Source organism: Dermacentor albipictus, chromosome 7 (assembly GCF_038994185.2).
Source record: "Dermacentor albipictus isolate Rhodes 1998 colony chromosome 7, USDA_Dalb.pri_finalv2, whole genome shotgun sequence".
Lineage (NCBI taxonomy): Eukaryota > Metazoa > Arthropoda > Arachnida > Ixodida > Ixodidae > Dermacentor > Dermacentor albipictus.
Genome location: NC_091827.1, coordinates 134,755,516 through 134,769,856, shown reverse-complemented (window position 1 = coordinate 134,769,856; position 14,341 = coordinate 134,755,516). Strand labels below are relative to the sequence as shown.

Here is a 14,341-nt window from a genome sequence, read left to right as displayed (position 1 = left end):
GGAGTCTGATTTAATAATATTTGGGGTTTTACGTGCCAAAACCACTTTCTGATTATGAGGCACGCCGTAGTGGAGGACTCCGGAAATTTTGACCACCTGGGGTTCTTTAACGTGCACCTAAATTGCACCTGATTTATAAGAAAAACATGTTACGCTTATGTTATATTTCATGCCTAAATGTAATGCCGTTCCCAACTGCGTGTCAGCTCAACTAAGCAGCTTCTGTATTATAAACCGCTGCTTTCAGTTATCCGATGCACTATCATAGGGACAATAATGAAGCAATTAAGTCGGGACACAGCTTTCGGATAGCGAAAAATGACAAAAAAAATTTTTTGAATAGCACACATTCTATTTCTATAACTTTTTTTTTATCTGATTTCGAAATAGGAACGCTGAAAACCGCGCAGAAATGCAAAAAAATTTTTTTGCAGCAGCCAACGTGAAAAAACATTGTTTTTCAAGCCATGATATCTCCGCAGTGGCGCAACTGAGCGCTGCCATTTCGCCTGTGTTGGAAAGTGCATTTCTCCATCTTTAAATTTGCCACGCCAGCCACCTCCTCCATTCAGAAGCAAGCGCACAAAAAAGCAAATGATTCAAGGCCATTCCGAGGCCTCTGATAGGCCACGCCCGTTACGTGGCCAATTGGAACTTCGCCATTGGTCTCGTTGGCGGTGCGCGTCTTCTGCTACCGCGCCTCTTGGTGCACAATGTTCGTCTGTATGTGCTGTGCATAGTTTCAGAAGCTTACATCTGATTTCACCCGTGACTCGCGCGTCTGACAATCGCTTCGTGAGCATGTGCGGAGTGTAGTTTCGGCAATGGACTCCACAAGTGACAAGCGCCTCCTCGCATCTTGGCTCGCCAGGATCACCACTACTTGCGGAACATAGCTGATTTGTGATATGTGCCTGTTGTTAGATGTGGCGCCGTTTCCTGAGGCTACTTCGAGTTACCCAGACCACATCGAATCGCAGCACAGCTAATTGAGGAATGCAGAAGCAGGGATGCCACATTCCTGAGGCAAGACACGTGCAAACAAGTTGGTGGTCCCCAGGTCGTGTGCCACCGGGGAACTATTCAATGCTTGACTTTTCCAGAAAGCAAAGGGATAGCCAGGCACTGTTGCGAAGAAAAGGGGGTCTCGGACCAAGACGGCTGTAATGCGCCGTGACAACATGATGGCTGTAATTGAGCGTGTCCGCCTTCGTCCGCCGTCAACCCCTACCCTTCTCCACCTTTGAAGAGCGCATTGCAAGTCAGAAGGCAAGACCGCAGGGAGCCGCCTGGTGTGGCACCGCGGCACGGGCGCCAACCATTGGCCGAAAATGGCGTCATCTGAGCTGACTCTCCCATTGGCCAAACATGACACAACTTCCAGTCCTCGAAGGGTTTAAAAGAAGCATTCCAGAGAGACCCGAGCATTCCCCGATTCCCTGATTCACCTCTCTCGAACTTCTTGCCACCGGCAGCAGCGTCCGAGTTGCTGCCGGCCCATAATGATTGTACGACTGTTACTTGACTCTCACCTCTCTGTATATAATGTAAAATAAATCCTCCAAGTTTGTTTTCATCCTGAAGTCAGTCCTCCAACCCCTACACTGTGTACATATCGGCTCGCTGTCAGTGTGTGGGGAGCATTGTTTCGGATGCTAGTTTGTGTTGTGATACACTACTCTGGACATATCAGGTCGACGCATCCATCAGTGCTTGCGGGGCGTAGTTTTGGAAGTTTACTGGTGACCATGGGTCGACCACCGCTGAAGTACAAGAGAGCTCATGCTTACGGCACTCGTAAGCGAAAATCGAAAAAGACTGCTTCAAGGTCGCGTGGCAGTACTGTGCAGCATAGCATGTTGAGCCACTTCTTACACAGGTGAAACATCTCGTGCGAGCAGCAGTGGCACGGTTGAGCCTGTCGTGCCGCATTCCACATCGTCGGATGCATCCAGCGATCGCGCCTCGGATGTGTCCGATTCTTGTCTTGGCATCTCGCACCATGTTGCTACGCAGTCTACAAGTACGGGCGGCACCATTCAGGCGCACCTGGAGCCGCATTTTGCATCGGCCAAAGCATCCCGGGAGGTCGCCGCAAAAGTGCAAGCAAAACTAAGTTCGATGTCGACGACCGCGCGGAAAAATGGAACTGATGGGTGAAGGCGAGGTGCTTGCTGGTACAGAACAAGCAGAGGAGCTTCTCATCGTTCAAATGACTGCCCTGAACGCACTTCTTGGCAAATCTAAGTGCCAGCAGTGCTCCCAACCAAGACTTTCAGTTCAGCTGGGAACAAGACAGGAATTAGCAGCGCAAATGATACTGACGTGCGCGTCTTGCGGCGCTGTCGCGAAGGGGTGGCGATCGCCGCGAAAGGAAGGTCGCAAAATTTTTTATGTGAATATGAGAGCTGTACAGTGTTAGGAATGGCCGTACGGGGTGACAACGTGCCAGCTTTCAGCCTGCTGCTCGTGTTCCAATCCAACCAGACGGGGCGCACTTCAGAGAATTGTGAATAACACCTGTGTGTGTGTGCGGCACTGAAACCTGTGCAACAGGTGTTTGTGAGCCCTCCTCCAAAAGGGCGGGTCATCAACGGTGACGTCGAACGATGACTGAACGAACGTTTCCGTCCACTGGGAATCAAGGGGTGACCAAGTGCTTTTAAGCAGCAGTTGCCGGCTGCTAGAACGTGCTCATCGTCGGGAGCTGAGTGCTCGTTGTCATGCTGGAAATGTACTAGTGAGCTGTGTGCTCGTAAGCTGTATGCTGTATGCATCGTCTTGCGTGCTCCATAGGGGAGTCACGCTAGACTGATAATGTATCTTGTTTTAAAAGTAAATACTGCAAATAAATCCTGCTCTCCTAAGTCCCATTGAAGAGTCAAGCTCTTTCCTACAGCTACGACTGCCAACTCTAATTTGAATGGCAGCGGTGATTGCACGCGCAATCACTGCGAAATAAAGAAGAGAAAAAAATGCATCTGTTCCCAATGCACAAACACATGTCATATCAAATTATAAACAATGTTTGAGCAGTCTGAACCTATATGCCAGCGCGTGAAGCAGTACGAATTACCCTTCCAAGAAATATCGCCAGTACTTTCCAACGGTGCGACCTTGATGCGGCCCAATTCACTCTGATCGCAGTGCTGCCACAGTATTTTTCGTCGTGGCGCGCCTCACTGCAAAGCATGCACTGCCCCAGCCACTTGTCCCACTCAACCGTATTTTAGTACACTCTAGTGTTATCATGATGGCACCAAACAGGTGATGCCGCTGCAGTACTGCTTTCAAACGAAAAGTTGCGCTAGCCGCAGAGGCATCGCCAAATGTTCAAGCCAGGCGGGATGTCGGCATTGATGAGAAAAACGTCTCTTATGGGAGGGGGCAAGGGGAGACGCTTTTTGCATGTGCCATGAGATGACGACAGCGATAAGGAAGATGGCGATGACGATGTGGGGTGAGCTCGGCATGGTCACACTGAATAAATAAATTTGGTGAATAATGTCCTCACTTTTTTCTTCGTTTGCTTGGTCTGCATTTGAGGTAAGTTTTCTTTCTATTTTTTTCTGGCTTCGTACATTCAGGGGTCAGCTTAGAATTGGGGCTGGCCTAGATTCGAGTAAACACTGTAGTACACAAAGTCCATAGCGAGACGCATTTGCTTGAGGCGTTGTTGTGCATCATTGTCTGTAGCCTGTGAGAGTGTTAGCACTGTAATTCCCTCACACAGTGCATCGTATGGTGGTTGAGATAGAGAAATACTTTTATTGATGCCTTAGGGAAAATAGCCACTGCCATGCCCTGTGCCAGATGGACCATCACCCGCTGGCCACCCAGGCTTCCATCACGTAGCACGGCTTCCTAGTGTTGCAGGGTTGGGACATTGTGGCTGAAGTGTTGATGACGCTGGACCACCACTTGCATATTGTCACTCCGATGTCACAGTGCATTAATGCTGCTTTAAGTCTTTACACCTTGCATCAGTTGTCGGCATGGGCAAACTTGCACGGTCTTTATTTTTCAGAAATAGCAGAAACGTGGCATACCATATCTTGAATTATTATTAATATATTTTTAGGTTGCTCACGATTGTTGCCTTGTCTAGTAGTAGCGTATCTTTTTATTGAAGAGAACCCAAAAGAAAGCATCCTTCCTGACAGCACCTTTCCCTCCTCTCGCGATCACCTGATGTCTGCTGCCATATGTGAAAAGTTATTCATTCCTTCATTTCGTCACGGCATTGGCTTTACACATTCTCCGTCTCCTCTGTCTATCATTTTATGTCTCCTCTGGGCTATTGCACTTGATAACCAAGGAAAGCACTGCAGCTTCTGCAGTGGTTTTGAGGGGAGGAAGGGCCTCACGCCTAATTACTGCCTTCCAGAGGGCATTGTTGTGATGCTCCTAAAGTTCGCTGGAAAGGACTCCCATGCCTCCTTGCATGTACACATTATACACATTCTCAACCAGCCCCCGATGCGGCGTGCAAAACAGAAGCAGCAGCAGTGAAAGAGTCGAAGGAAGAGGCAATGAAAGCTTCGCTTTAATATTTGTCCAGCTGTTATCTTGCTTTGCTTTCTGCAAGCACGATGACATATACACCAAAAAAAATGAGAAAAGAAAAAAAACACCTTTTAGAAAATAAGCCTCAAACTTTTTTTTGGAAGCAGTTGAACCATACTAAATTACGTCAGGACTATAATATTTGCTACCCTTGTAAGTGAGCAAACTTTTTTTTGGCCTGTTCCTCATTTGGCACAGTTTGGGCATCTTTCTAATTCACCACAGATAATTTTGTGCAGTCCTACGGTGTGAAATGGCATCAGGCTGAATGTTAACATAGGATGCTTAGGAGTACATAGTAGTTCTGCGGAAACCCGCAAGGTGGAGAGAAGTGCCGGGTGGATGTCTGATTTTACCTTTATTCATTACTACTCTCCACCTTGCAGGTTTCCGCAAAACTACTACGTCAAACTCCTGCCTTTGCTTCGTGTTGTCGACAAATTCGACTTCGCCCTGCCATCTGCTAGCCGCCTGGTTAGCTCAGATGGTAGAGCAGCTGCCCCGGAAAGGCGGTGGTCCCGGGTTCGAGTTCCGGACCAGGACGAATTTTTCTTCAACTATGAGGCTTCTCTTTCGAGGAACCCGTATGGGTTTCCTTTGTAGTGTAAAGGGGGTTTATTCGGGTCGTAGAGAAGCAGTGACCAACGCGACAACAGTAGGTAGGGCGCAGCCAGTGAGCGAACTGGGTGCGAGCCACGCGATGGCAATGGGGCTTTTCAGCCTGCCGATCTTCTTCGTCACAATCACCCCCGGAATTGAAGAGTAGCCATCCTGGCGACCTAGGAAGAGGTGGGCGGATCGTAGTACTGCTTCAGCCGGTCAATGTGTAGAGTCTCTCACCCTCGTCGACGGAGATCGGGAGATGGCGATACGGGTTCGACCACGTAGTTCAGTGGTGATGTTTGTGCAAACACGCGGTCGGGCCCGTGGTACTTCGGGAGGAGCTTGGACGAAAGGCCAGGAGCAGCAACAGGCGGGACCCAAAGCCACACGAGGGAGTCGACGGGGAAGGGGTGAGGGGGAGGATTGAGGTCATGGCGCTCTTTTTGGCGGCACTGTTGAGCAGACGTCAAAGAACGGGCCAGTTGTCGGCATTTCTCGGCGTGCTGAGCAATCGCAGAAACAGGGGAGCATTCAGCAGGGTCCGGCCGGTACGGGAGAACAGTATCAATGGTGCTAGAGGGATGGCGGCCGTAAAGCAGGAAGAATGGCGAGAATCCAGTAGTGGCTTGAGAGGCAGTGTTATATGCGTAAGTGACGAACGGAAGTACAAGATCCCAGTTGGAGTGGTCAGATGCAACATACATTGATAGCATGTCACCAAGAGTTCTGTTGAATCATTCTGTTAAGCCATTGGTCTGTGGATGATAAGCAGTAGCAGTGCGGTGAATGATTTGGCATTCAGATAGGAGTGACTGCAGGACGTCTGAGAGGAACGCGCGGCCCTGATCGCTCAACAGTTCGCGAGGGGCGCCATGGCGGAGAACGAAATTGTTTAGTATGAACGAGGCGATGTCTTTTGCTGCTGCAGCAGGCAAGGCGGCGGTTTCGGCATACCGTGTCAGATGATCTACGGCCACAACAATCCATCGGTTGCCAGCGCCAGTAGATGGAAGAGGCCCTTATATATCAATGCCGACGCGGTCGAATGGTTGAGCTGGGCAGGGAAGTGGTTGGAGAGGTGCGGTGGAGAGATGCGGGACACATTTGCGTCACTGGCAGGCAATGCAGGAGCGCACGTATTTGTGGACGAAGGTGTACATCCCTCGCCAATAATATCGTAGGCGAAGCCGTGTGTAAGTTTTTGACACTCCGCCGTGACCTGCGGGTCAGAACTGCGGGTCAGAATGAAAAGCGGAGCATAAATCTTGTCGTAGGTGGCGAGACACTACTAAGAGCCATTTGCGGCCGTCATTTTGGTAGTTGCGGCGGTATAAAAGTCCGTCGCGGATTGTGAAATGCTGCGCCTGTCGGCGTAACGCTCGAGGTGCCGAAGTTGCCGGAGGATTCGACAAAAAGTCGAATATCATGACAATCCATGGGTCTTTTCGTTGCTCCGATGCCATGTCCAGGATGTCAAGTGGTGAGATGTCATGCCTATAAGTAGAAGTGCTGCTGTCTGAAGTAACTGGGGAGCGCGAGAGGGCATCGGCGTCAGAGTGTTTGCATCCAGAACGATAGACGACACAGATATCGTATTCCTGGATTCGGAGGGCCCACCGAGCGAGGCGGCCCGACGGGTCTTTTAGGTTGGACAACCAGCAAAGAGCGTGATGATCCGTCACCACATCAAAGTGTCGACCGTAGAGATATGGACGAAATTTTTGAAGAGCCCATACGATAGCCAGGCACTCTTTTTCTGTGACTGAGTAATTGGCCTCAGGTTTCGTGAGGGCACGACTAGCATAAGCGACGACGCATTCGGCATTAGTGTTCTTGCGTTGTGCGAGCACGGCACCAAGGCCGACACCACTGGCGTCAGTGTGAAGTTCTGTAGGTGCGCTTGGATCAAAATGGTGCAAGACTGGCGGAGACGTGAGGAGGTGACGAAGAGTCGTAAAGGCATCATCAGAGGCTTCCGACCAAGCGGAAAGTTCATTGTCGCCGTGAAGAAGTTGGTAAAGTGGTGCGATCACTGTAGCGAAATTGCGAACAAAACGTTGAAAATAGGAGCATAGGCCAATGAAGCTGCGCAGTGCTTTCAAGTTAGTGGGCTTCAGGAATTCGGATACGGCGCGAAGTTTATCAGGATCAGGAAGAATGCCTTCTTTGGAGACAACTTGGCCTAATATAGTCAGTTTTCGAGCTGCAAATCGGCACTTTCTTAAGTTAAGCTGGAGACCAGCATTCCGGAGACAGGTCAAAACTTGATGTAAACGCCGAAGATGGGTCGGAAAATCAGGGGAAAAGACGACAACGTCGTCGAGGTAGCAGAGGCAAGTATGCCACTTTAGGCCACGTAGGATGCCGTCCATCATGCGTTCGAAGGTGGCGGGTGCATTGCACAGACCGAACGGCATCACAGTGAATTCATACAAGCCATCTGGGGTTACAAATGCGGTTTTAGAACAGTCAGCGTCAGCCATGAGCACCTGCCAGTAGCCAGAGCAGAGATCTGAGGACGAAAAAAACTCCGCTCCTTGCAAACAGTCAAGTGCGTCGTCAATACGTGGCAACGGGTATACATCCTTTCGGGTAATCTTGTTAAGCCTTCGATAGTCAACGCAAAATCGTATGGTGCCGTCTTTCTTTTTAACTAGGACGACTGGTGATGCCCAAGGACTACTAGAAGGCTGGATGACACCGCGATTGAGCATATCGTTCACCTGATCATTGATAACTTGTCTTTCAGTCGCCGATACTCGGTAGGGACGCTGTCGAATTGGTGCGTGGCTCCCAGTGTCGATAGTGTGCGAAACAGTCGTTGTGCGGCCGAGTGATGTTGCTTGGCAATCAAAGGAGGAAGAGAAGCCTTGGAGCAAGCGAAGAAGTTCGTCGCGCTGCGTCGTCGTAAGGTCACTGGCAATAGCTGGCGTAAAAGCACGCGGCAGTGACTGAGGAGGCGATGCCTCGAGAGCAGCAAGATAAGTGGAGTCGTCCATCGTGTCAAATATTGAAGATGAGGTCAGTGGCTCTGCTCTGCCAAGGCTTTCACGGCGGCGTAAAGTAATTGGTTCAGCCGATGGGTTGGAGACGCACATGAGAGAGGCGCCAGCTTTGAACTCGAGGACGGCGAACAGCAGTGGTAGTGAACGGCGGCGGACTAAGAGTTCAGACGGAGCGAAGAGTACTGTGCCGTCATCTACAGATTCGCAAGAGATACTGACAAGAGTGGAAGACCAGGCAGGTATAACGGTGTCGGCTGAAACAGCGATTTTGCGACAATGGGCCTTATGGTCAGTGATAACATCGGTCGAAAACTGAAACAGCTCGATTTCAGCGCGGGCGCAGTGAATGATCGCATGATGTGTGGAGAGAAAGTCCCAACCTAATATGACGTCGTGTGAACATGATGGCAACACGACGAATTCTATGATATAGAGGACGTCCTGAATGACGACACGAGCAGTGCAGGCGCCGGATGGCTCGACGTGCTTCGCGTTGGCAGTTCGAAGAGACAGTCCAGAAAGTGGCGTCGTCACTTTTCCGATCTTGCGGCAAATACGGGCATCTATCGCTGAAAGTGCAGCGCCGGTGTCGACAAGTGCTAGCGTCAATGTTCCTTCAATTGCGATTTCAATAACATTCTTCGGAGAAGTGTGAGGCCTTTTACATTTCGCTGGCACCGCAGTTCTCGCCTCCTGAACTGCGATATTTAGTTTTCCTGGCACAAAGGGCTCCGACGCCGGTGCATGGGGGAAAGCGAGCGGCGGCGAGGAGAAGGTGAACGGCGAGCGGCGGAGAATGCGGTGTCGACAACAGGAGGAGATTCAAAGGTGTCCGAATAGTTGCGGCGTTGGTGGAAACGTGGCGCATATGGACGCACATCGTTGGGGACGTTGGGGGTAAGGAGGCGACAGTGACGTGCTACGTGTCCTGCACGGCCACAATAAAAACAAATCGGCCGATTAACTTCCGTGCGCCAATGATCTTGAGGTCGTGCATACTGCACCAGTGGCCGGACCGGAGCGGATACGGGCGGGCGCAAAGGCGGGCGAAGGTGACCGTAGGTCTGTGGTGCAGGCCTCGAAGCGACTGCGGCGTACGTCAAGGGAGCGGCAACCGGAGCCTGCTGGAGAGAAGGTGGAATGTGGTCGGCTACCTGCTCCTTGATGACAGATTGGAGAGCGGGTGTCAGCGGAGAATTCGACTGGCTGTGTGTGAGGGGAATCAGAGAAAGCTGACGAGCCACCTCTTCACGGACGAACTCCTTGATCTGTAGCAGGAGCGACGTATTATCCGGGGAAACAGCCAAGCTCGACATTGAAGTCGCCTGAGGAGGAGATTGGCGGGTGGCTAGGCGTTGTTTGCGGAGTTCGTCGAAGCTTTGGCAGAGACTGACGAGTTCAGAGACTGTCGCCGGATTTTTCGCCAACAGCATCTGGAAGGCGTCGTCTTCAATGCCGTTTAAGATATGGCGGATCTGCTCGGCATCAGCCATTGTGACGTCAACACGGTTGCAGAGGTCGACAACATCGTCTATATAACTTGTAAATGTCTCCCCGCACTGTTGCGCACGGCCACGCAAACGTTGCTCGGCACGAAGCTTGCGAACGGCGGGGCGCCCGAATATCTCCGTCACGTTAGTTTTGAAGGCTGGCCACGTCGTGAGATCACGTTCATGGTTGCGGTGCCACACGCTGGCGACACCGCTGAATTAAAACGATACGTAATTCAGTTTTTTGGTGTCGTCCCAGTGGTTGTGGATGCTCACCCAGTCGTAGTCAGCGAGCCAGTCTTCTACGTCATGGTCTTCGGTACCGCTGAAGATGGGTGGGTCGCGTTGACGCAGCGGGCCGGGGCAGAGCACGGTAGTCACCGGGGCAGCGGGTTGTGGTTGCGGTGGTCCTTCTTCCGGCATAATGAAGACAGGCTGCAGTGTCCGGTTGCGAAGTTCCAGAATTCCGGTTGTACCCCGCACCTCCACCAACTGTAAAGGGGGTTTATTCGGGTCGTAGAGAAGCAGCGACCAACGCGGCAACAGCAGGTAGGGCGCAGCCAGCGAGCGAACTGGGTGCGAGCCATGCGATGGCAATGGGGCTTTTCAGCCTGCCGATCTTCTTCGTCACAGTAGCAAATGCTATGAACAGGTGGATGTCTGATTTTCCCTTTATTCATTACTTATCTCCACCTTGCGGGTTTTCACAGAACTATTATGTCAAACTCTTGCCTTTGCTTCGTGTTGTTGTCAAATTCGACTTTGCCCTGCCATCTGCTAGCCGCCCGGTTAGCTCAGATGGTAGAGTGGCTGCCCCGGAAAGGCGGTGATCCCGGATTCGAGTCCCAGACCAGGACAAATTTTTCTTCAACTATGAGGCTTTTCTTTCGAAGAACCCGTATGGGTTTCCTTTGTAGCAATTGCTACGAACGAGTGGATGTCTGATTTTCCCTTTATTCAGGATGTTTTGGACAACTGCATGTTTCTTTTTTTTTTTTTTCGATCTCAAAACGTGTTCCCAGGCAGCCCAGCATGGTATTGGTTTGGCGAAGCTTCTCAGTCACCTCTGGCAGCTACTTACGTTGAAACAATAACGTTTATATGCGAAAAATCCCATCCGTGTCACAAAACTGAACCCGCACTTTGTAGTGCCACCCCATCAATGTAGCTTTCATGTGAGCCATGCCGCCGGCGCTGTTTCACGTTTCCTTTTTTAGAACAACAAGTGTGCCGTCTCTGCTGATGTTGACATTAAGTGCATGAACACGTACCCGCGTATGCACAGAGGGGTGCGGGAACAAATATCCTGTAGAGTCTCCAAAGTAAAACTACGCCCATATGTCGGCTTGTCTAGAAAGGGCAATGGTTTGCTTCGCTGTTGCTTCATTACGGATGCGGTGCAGGATTGCATGATGCGCCAACGACTTCTTCGGTCGATCCGGCGCTATCTTGTCACTGGCCTGTTTGAACCATGGGATAACCACCTCTTTTCCCCATAATAAGCAGAGGAGGATTGCGCTTTATCTCTGTAGGCGGGTCTGGTTTAGAACTTTCATTTTATTTTCAGCGAGCACCAATTCACCACTTGTGATCACTGTGTGATCTGCTGTGATCAACAAAGAAACTGTACATTAACAATGTTTTCGAAGCTGACCTAGCATGCAAACACTCACCGGCAGTGTCGGAGCACGTTGCTGTAGCAACACCCAATCATAAGGTGCCTCTCAGTGTGCTGGCACACTGAACCAATAGGAGGGCCACAAGCATCATGTACTTTGTCTGATTGACCCTTGACTTTTGCATTTCTCCTACATGATTATAGCAGGTGAGGAGGGTGGGCACAAAAAGGCAGAACTCTGAACTTTCGAACAATACCAAGGTGGTTGCGCTCTGTGGCGGGAAAGACTAGAGGCGACTACACAACCTTTGGTGCTCTTAGGCAATTTTAAGCTCCTCTCTCACAGTCGGCACTGACAAAATAATTTTTTTTTTCGCACGCTTAAAGTGCATTATCAGCTAAACGGTTTTAATACAGTGTAGATAGAGCACTGTAGATGCCAAAACAAACAGTTTCGGCTCAGCATGCGTTCCGCTCTGGTTTTTCGTGCGTAACACAACTAGCCGAACTCACTCACGACATTGCACTTGGCCTGGACCATGGTGAACAGATAGATGCACTGTTTCTTGATCTGTGAAAAGCATCTGATGTCGTCCCCCACAATCTACGTTGCTTAAGATCATCATTCCTAGGCATTCCTTAACATATTCTTGGCTGGATAAAGGATTATTTACACCTGCGCAAACAGCAAGTTGTTCAAGTTGTTCTTAATGGGGTGACATCGGCTCCAATGCACATGCTATCGGGAGTGCCTCAGGGCTCTGTGCTTCGGTCACTTTTGTTCCTTGTTTATATTAATGATTTAGTAGTAGGCTTTAAATCAACAATTAGACTGTATGCCGACAACTGCGTCATGTATCGTACAGTGAAATGTCATGCCGATATGTCTGTCTTACAGGACGACCTTGAAAAAGTATCTAGCTGGTGCAAGCGGTGGCAGATGACTCTGAATACTGGTAAATGCTACCATGTGCAGTTTACAAAGAAAACGAAAATTCCCCAGTTCCTATTGCGTAAATAATATTGCACTCAGTACCTCTCAGGATGTTAAGTACCTCGGAGTTATACTTTCTGAAGCGCCTGACGTTGGACTAATCATGTTAACTCAATTAGCGCGAAAGCTTACCATCTTCTTCACTTTTTCTGACGAAATTTTAAGCATTCTCCTTCATCACTGAAGGCAACTTTGTATTTAACAAACGTCAGGCCTATTCTAGAATATGCATGCGTAATCTGGGATCCATACACTAAACACCTCACAGAAAAAATAGAATGCGTCCAGAAGCAAGCAGAACAGTTCGTAACAGGAAATTATAATTTTACTATCAGAGGATCCAGAATACGGGAAGGGTTGGGTTGGAAAACTCTTTCTTCATGCAGGAAAATCCTAAGATTGAAATTCCTTTATAATATATATAAAAGTAAAACTGCTATCGACAAAACACTGTTCATCAAGGAGCCACATTACGTTTCATCTAGGAGAGACTACACTAACAAAATTAGAGCTTATCAGTGCCGTACCAATGTGTTTAAGTATTCATTTTTTCCTAACACGATTAACAATTGGAATGAGCTCCCTAATGAAGTGATGGCAGCTTCTAGTTTTGAAAATGCTATTGAGAGCCATATTCTTTGATTGTTCTGTTATTCATCTCTGCACATACACAACTTTTTTTTGCTACTTACTTTGTTTTGTACTTGGTTAGTTTGTCTTTTGCTTTTGCGAATTTCAGTGCTTAAACAATGTTGTATTTACTGGTGTATTCTTTTGATGTTGCTGAATATGTTTCTATTGTGACCACCTGTATTTTAACCCCCCAACGAAAATGTCATACAGGCGATGTAGGTATACCGAAAAAAATTAATAAATAAAAAGAATAAAAAATCAATTTTCTTTTTTTCACGATTCTCACGATGTGATCCCTGCTTCCCCCCTTAACCTTGCCAGTTTTATGCATAGAAGCCATCCAAATATTTGCAGAGGTAAAAAATCGTTGCTATATGAACAGTGAATGTCTCGGCTGGCTATTGTGCTCGTTCTCTCAAATGCTGCACAAGACATAAGGATCTAAAAACTTGAGCAAAATTGGTCTTGAATACCAACCGGGATTGAATTTCTGCATTAGTAATACAAAGTTTGATGCTTTAATCACACAAGGTGCCTTCAAAAGTATTTTATTGTAGAAAATAGAAGAGGAAATGCTCTTCAATACAAAAGATATTCCAGACGTTATATAAAAGGTGTCGCTGTGTCCCTTTAAATTAATTTGTCCAAACTCAGATTTTCTGACATCTTCATATGCCTTCTGTGCCTGAAAAGTCCGCTTTCACGTGTGGCACAGTACACCTGGGGTGCGATCTTGTACGCGTTCCAAAATAGAACGGAGGCGGTTCGTTCCACCGAGACAAATACAATTCGTCAATTTGAACCGTGCCGAACGCCACGACATCAATTGTGACGTGATATCTGCTGTCAATCATTCCGTGTCGTCTGCTATCGGACGAACGGAACGACACATACCGCCTATTTCGTGACGTAAAGAACGAACCGCCTCCGTTCTATTTTGGAACGCGTACAAGATCGCACCCCTGATCATCAAGCCGTTTACGATGCATGGGTGCCGCAGTGAGAATGTGGTGCAACAAACTGCTTACCTCGTCAAATATCATTGAGCCACGCTCATTGCCCAGGAAGTTGTCGATGACACAAATGCCGAAAGCGTTGAGATCATGGATCACGTTGGCACACATCTGTCGGAACCAGCTGGACGACGGGGGCCTCAAGGCTTCGGGCCTGGCTGCTGCAGGGAACCCAAGGTATGAGGGTTACTGCAGCGATCCCTTGCACTGGGCCGAGTACCTTCATTAAATGATAGCTGTATGTTGGGCCACTATAAGGTTGGATGCATACAGTTATTTAAATACATTCATGCAGGAGCAAGAAAGACGTCAGTTTCACATAAATGTAATGACAAGGAAATAGTGGTACCAGCCGAGGGTCAGAGAATGTCCAAGTTTTTATGTTATCTAAAAAAGTACCTATGGTAGGTGAAGTAACC

General features: G+C 48.8%; 1 protein-coding gene across 3 annotated transcripts in view; it reads right to left on the bottom strand.

The window, feature by feature from the left end:
* The window catches only part of LOC135911543 (prolyl hydroxylase EGLN3-like), a 205,179-nt gene that overhangs the window by 126,750 nt on the left and 64,088 nt on the right, over nt 1-14,341 (bottom strand). For all 3 annotated transcript variants that reach the window (XM_065443861.2, XM_065443862.2, XM_065443863.2), the window contains exon 3: nt 13,938-14,083. In XM_065443861.2, the coding sequence (XP_065299933.1) occupies nt 13,938-14,083 (146 nt within the window). The remainder of the gene's footprint in view (nt 1-13,937; nt 14,084-14,341) is intronic.